We start from the raw sequence: 6,275 nt of genomic DNA on the forward strand, positions 1-6,275 counted from the left end.
CTGCGGTCTGTTCGGACATTTTAGGACATAAAACCCTTTTAGTGTTTTATTTGTATTTAGAAATTTTGTGGTAACTAGGTATTATAGTTGCTTTATAAAATATGAATCTAATAGAAGTTTTGAAGCCTGATAAGGTGAAAAGAGCTGTTAGATTTAATCATCAATGTTCCCTGATGTTTTTAGTATCAGCACAGACTGCTTCTCTTATCATCACCACCAGGGGGCAGTACATAACTACTGCTCCTGGAGGCCTTCTCTGGGTACAGACCTTTTCAAAGAATGGAGGCCAGACCAGGTAAATTCTCACATTTGGAAGTTTATCTTTCTAAATTAAATCCATAATAAACTGCCACTGACCTTTATGTTGATTGAATATGCAATTCAAATTTACACAAAGTCAGATCAGCTGACTTCTGTGTAATGACGCCTTTGCTTTAGGTGGTAAACATTGTTCTCGTGTTATTTGATTATTTTCTGGGATTTAATTGGTGACTGATTGCAATGCTGATTTAAGGACCAAGAAAACTAATCATTTGGAGCCATATAGAGCCAGTGTACGTTATATATATTTTTTAAACATTTGTCTCCATTGAATGGAGAGAGTATGTGCACCTCCAGAGCCGTCTCTATAACCCTGAAATCTTGCTGACAAAAGGAGAGGATAAGAAAAGAAGAAAAGGATGTTTTATTGCAGAATCAGTTGTAGAGAAGAAATAATAGAAATTCCAGTGAGTGGCAGGTGCTATTGTGGATTAAGTGCAGGAGCCTGCAGCAGCGAGGTCAAAAGTCAAAGTGTAGTTGAAAGGCCATCCCCAGCTTCCCCTTTGAGGCCACCCACAGAGCCACAGATACCAGAGCGGCGGGGCAAAGGAAGGACCTGAAGGAAATGGAAAACTACCTGACACGGTGAAGGTGGAGAAAATCATGGAGGCAGAGTCATCGCAGTGATGAGGAAGGTATCGGTAAGCATTAGAAAGTCCCTTCACATGTTCCATATCCTTCCTGATGGGGCAAGAACACCATGTGGGGAAACTTCTCCAGAATGCCAACATTTAAACTGAAGGAACAAAAATAGCCGTGTCCTCGATGGAAACAAATAAATAACCAGGTTGGCTGCAGTTTCCTCAATGGGGTCTTCGATTGTAATGTTTTAGAAAAGCTGTTTGGTGAGATTCACTCAGACTCTGCTGGGCGTAAATACATGATCCACCCTGTTATTTCACCGAGACACAGGAATGTCCCTGAGAGGGTTTGTTGACACTTGTGACCGCTCAGATGTCGACAAAGAAAATTTGTCGGGGTTCATAAAGTTCCCTCTTTTGAAAACCGTGCGCCCCAGTGCTTTGAGATGTGGGTGCTTTATTTGACACTAAAATCAATTTCTGCTGAATTTAGTCTCCTTATCTTATTGGTGTTTAAGAAGCAAACCATTTCCCTGAATTGAATAGGAAAGCTATCAGCTGTTTCCTTTTGTTTTTAATCTCTTTCTTCATCATCTGGAGTCCATGAGATGCTCTTGTCCCTGTAGTTGTTGTGAAATGAAACAGCGGGCTCCATTCAGCAAGAAACTGTCTGCAATTAGTGCAATTATGCTGATTTTCACTTGTGTCCCATGCAGAACGGCGTTTTCGCTGCGCACGGAGATATCCACGGAAAATCGATGCAAAACAAAAAGCCATCAATCAACAAAGGCTCTGAATGAGTGAATGAATGGCTGAACTGCAGATAACACCAGGCACAATTTATAATGACAGCATTTACTCAGCTGGGATCGGCGTTGCAGTGGAGGGGCATCTCATCTAAAGCTTCACTGCGTAAATGGCGGTGGTGCACGTTAAGTATAGCTATATGTGACAGTATGAAGGGGATAAAAAGCTGAGTTCTGCTCATGTTAAAGGAAATAACAGATGACCATTTATCTTAATCCAATTTATCCACCTAATAACAGTCTGCACACTAAACAGTAAAATGTGATCAAAGTGATTGTCTTATGGAGGATACGGTGTAACTTAGTCATTCATGTTTGCTGCTGTTTTGCAGTGGATAGTGAGTGAAGTGGAGGTCAAAGTTTACTCAACTTTACATTGGTATGTCTATGTCAATACAGGCCCAGAGAGCGACAAAGCTTGTATTCAACAGCAAGCTCAGCAGTATCCAAAATGTCACCCGTCCACTTGGTAACTCGTGGACTTTTGGGAGTGAAATCCCAGTTTGTATCCGTCACACACAGGCAAACAAGTATGTCCCGGTAACTCTTTGAAAAATTGAAAACATACATACTGAAAACAAACTATACATACTGCTTTATTTTCCATCAAGTCTTTGGTTCATTTTCCGTACCTGTGGGGAGCTGGGGCTTATCTACAGTGGTTAATGGGGGATAGACAGCGTACGCCCTCTGCCAATCCATCTATATGTGCCAGGGGCCACACAGGGACGAACAACCAAACACACACATACACGCCCAGGGCAAAAGCAGCATTGCCACCGACGCTAAGATAAATGTTTTTGGTCTGTGGAAAGAAACGGAGGACCAGAAAACACCCACATGCATGGGGAGAACATGCAAACCCCACACAGAAAGCCCTGAAGTTTCAAACCTGAAACAACACAAACCAACGGTTCCACCGTGCAGACCTACCATTTTGTCAGTAAAACGCTAAATCTGTAAATCAGTACATTTACTACTTAATATGAATATGGAGGGGAAGGCACACAATAAAGATATTTTTCTTCTAATACTTCTGAGGCCTGTTGTATTGTAGATATAGTCACACAGATGGGATTATGTTAATTTAGAGTGCCACTGCACAAGTGTTGAAGCGTCCTTATTACTATTCTGCTCATTTATTAATTTTTTGGTCCTGTGTCTTGTCACACAGTTTGAAATAAAACGAGCAAATTATACGTCAAGCGTGTGGCTCAGTTGGGAATTGTGAGTTTTGACTTTCGGTAGTGCTGCGCTGCATAACGTGGACAAAAGTCTCAAAAAACTGTGAGAAATCAAATAATGGAGATCAATGGGATCTTGGCAAAACACAAGAAAACCCAGCCCTCTTTGGAGCAGACTTTACAGCAGTGACGTCATTCAAAGTTCAAGCAAGTTGGACGTTACATGACTGCAGTGGGATTTTGATATCTTAAAAAAATATCTTTTACACAATCACAGTTTAAGTTGAATGATTTTTACAGATTTTCTCCACAGAGTGTTCAACTGATAGTTGATAATGACACACTAACTTTATGAACTGTCTAAAATTTTCGACTCTCTTGCAAACAAACTCGTCTTCCTCCTAAATTTTTCCTTTTGGTACATAAACACAAGTATACATCAAAATGTAGGGATGTTTGTCTTCTTTCACACATTGTGTTTCTCACCGTTATAGAACTTACAGGTTTTTCTCAAATCTCCTGAAACTACAGAGTGTGCACATTCAAGCTTCAATAAACTTCAATTATATTTGTGCTCAAAATATTCACTTCAGAACAAAGTGAAGATTCTTTTTTTTTTACTTGTCATATATGCAACATAAAACACTATAGAAATATAAGAATTTATATGTGTGCCCATCAGAGACTTCTGCTGCTCATGGTATAAAAATCTTTGAGATTTGACTTGTAGTTTTTGGGCAGCGACGGTTTGTTTGAGGCTTACTTTTCAGTCCGCCTCTCACTGTCGTGACAGTCAGGGAGTGAGAGGCGCAGGAGTGTGATTACCACGGTGACCTTAATGAGCCACTGGCAGCAGGTTTAACACTTCATTTGATCTTTACACATCTTATGCGTTTTCTTTTTTTTTTTATTACAAATTTTGGGCACCCTTTAAAAGTTCTCCAGAAATGTCCTGGTTGAGGATATTAATGGGCAGATTTTTGGGGCCAGAGAAACTGGTGGAATTCGTGTTTTATCACAGAAAGACACAAAACACAGACCAGAAAAAGACAAAATTACATATAAAATTGACAAAATAGACAGAAAAAAGTTAAGGCACAAAACAACATACCAACCTAAAATGACCAGTACACAAAGTAGATAAATAGAATTAAACAAAACAATGACAAACAATATTTGCAGTGTTTGATTCATCCCGTCTTTTTGACAAAATAATTAAATATATTGCATCAAGTGGGATTAAAACTTGCTTAACTCAAAAAGGTTTCCATGAAGGAAGTCCTGTAAAGTGGCCCCAGCGTGTGGAAGTCTGACCCCCTCCCCTTGTAGGAGCTGTCTGGCGGATCGGTGTTGTGCCAAAAAAAGCACCCCCTGTTTTTTCTCCCCCCTCTCTCCTTTCGGGCACAACACCGGGCGGCATGCGCGCGCGACACGGACCCAAACGGGGTGTTTTTAAGACCCAGCGGAGCTCGGGAGGGAAACCCCGCGGCTTTAGTTGTTTCTACTCTCCGGAGTGTCAGCTAGTTATTTGTGGGGAGGGCGCTGTAGCCATTTCGCCACATAAAAAAAGAAAGCATGATGAGCTGAGCGGCCGACATCCGAGTTGTTGGTTTGAAACAGGAGGGGAAAAAAAAACAGATTTGAGGAGCTCCGCGCGCGCGCACCGGCAGCACGCGAACACGCACGGCGCACAGGCGCGCACACACTTCCTCCTCGTCCTCCGTGGACAAAAAAAAAGGAGAGAGAGAGAGAGAGCACACGAACTTCCAACTCTCCCATGTGGAAAGCAGAGGTTTGGAGATAAGGTGTATTAGTCCTCTCCGGAGCTCTCCCTCCCCTCCGCCACTCTCGGCGCTTTTGTTTTATTTTATTTATTTTTTTGTTCTTATTCTTTGCCCGGATATTTGCGTGTCTATGAGCGTCTCTCTTGGCGAGAAGAGAAGTTTGGTTGTTCGCCTGGTCGGCTGAGGAGAAGAAGCAGAAGGGAGGAGGAGAAGAAGAAGAGTCTGGTTGAAAAAGTAAAGGGAAGATGGTCCAGAACGCCGCTTGGAGACGCAGCTTTCTGTGCGTCCTGGCGCTCAGTCTCGGCTTCGCGTCCCCGCCGTGCAAAGCTCGGATTTACACCAACCACTGGGCGGTCAGGATAGCCGGGGGACCCGAGGTGGCCGAGCAGATCGCGCAGAAATATGGCTACAGGAACATGGGACAGGTAAGCCGCCTCTGTTGCCAAAAGTTGCTCCGCATTTGTGCTCGTTTTGTCTGTCTCCCCATGCCCCCCCCAACCAACCCCTTCGCCTGTCCGCCCTCCCGCCGCCGGTCAGGACTTTCGACCTGACCTGAGCCCGCGGACCTGCTCCTCCTGGGGGGGAACAAAGACCTAGGAGCAGGATGGCACAACAGGTGCCTCTCTCTCCTCTGGGTTTGCACGGAGACACTTAGGGACACGGTGAACTCCCTGTCAGCCTCGCGCTCACAGCTGCCCCCCCCCCCTTTCTCCCCATGTTTCGGCTTGTCTCAACCAGTGCTGCTGTGTGTTCTGCTCTGGGACATCTGAAGTCACAGTGAGGCAGATTCTGCTCTTATCACAGGTTCTGTTAGCAACAAAGAATGACACTCTCTCCTAGTGCATCTATACTTTCAGTTACATGATTTAATTCAGGAACTTTAGCTAAATTCACCCCCTTGTAGTTAGAAAACATGTAAAAAATTAATTCCTCAACAGATGCTCACTTTCCCCAGATTTGACTAATTGTAGGAGCCAGGCTATTTTTCTGCTTGAGGGATGATGAAGCACCTCTTACCTGAAAGATTGTAAAATAAATGAGTCATATTCCCAAAAAAAGTTACTTTCATTTTAGCCTGTGAGTAGATCTTCGGCCACACAAGGCTCTGCAGTATTCATGAGATTTGGCACCTCCGGCTAAAAGTGGAGGACTTTGCCTTTAATGCTTGAAGAGAAATTTCTTTCAATTTACCAATTTACCAATGCTTTTCCTGGAAATATGTTGTGTCAAAGTTAACAGAGTGGTCATCCCCTTAAAAGAAAAGAACCACATGAATATAGACCCCCCCCCCACCACCACCACCACCAACACACACACACACACTCACTCAAGTACAACCAATATACATGGGTAGTTCATGCCTGCACTTGCCAGCGTTCAGTGTGCAGACAGCTCCGAACATAGAGAGGGAGGGGGCATTCTGACAGGTTGTTGTGGGGTAGCCTAGTCAACAGCTATTGAACCCCCTCCAGCCCCCCCGCCCTTCCATTTCCACCTTATCCAGCCTGCCCACCCACCGTACTCCCCCCAGAGAGCAGGCCTTAATGGCCTCGTTTATCCCCTCCCTTTGACAGCAGCTAATGTGTGGGACCCCCCCCC

At 43.9% G+C, this 6,275-nt stretch overlaps 1 protein-coding gene across 3 annotated transcripts in view; it reads left to right on the forward strand.

Annotated features, from left to right (window-relative positions):
- The first annotated feature begins 4,427 nt into the window (after nt 1-4,427).
- pcsk5b (proprotein convertase subtilisin/kexin type 5b) overlaps nt 4,428-6,275 on the forward strand; it is a 57,270-nt gene continuing 55,422 nt past the window's right edge. Inside the window, exon 1 of one of the 3 annotated variants that reach the window (XM_017413808.3) lies at nt 4,428-5,101. In XM_017413808.3, coding sequence (XP_017269297.1) covers nt 4,922-5,101 — 180 coding nt within the window. In that variant the 5' untranslated portion in view covers nt 4,428-4,921. The remainder of the gene's footprint in view (nt 5,102-6,275) is intronic. The other 2 variants (XM_017413806.3, XM_017413807.3) reach the window with 2 other exon arrangements.

Source organism: Kryptolebias marmoratus, linkage group LG1, assembly GCF_001649575.2.
Source record: "Kryptolebias marmoratus isolate JLee-2015 linkage group LG1, ASM164957v2, whole genome shotgun sequence".
Classification (NCBI taxonomy): domain Eukaryota; kingdom Metazoa; phylum Chordata; class Actinopteri; order Cyprinodontiformes; family Rivulidae; genus Kryptolebias; species Kryptolebias marmoratus.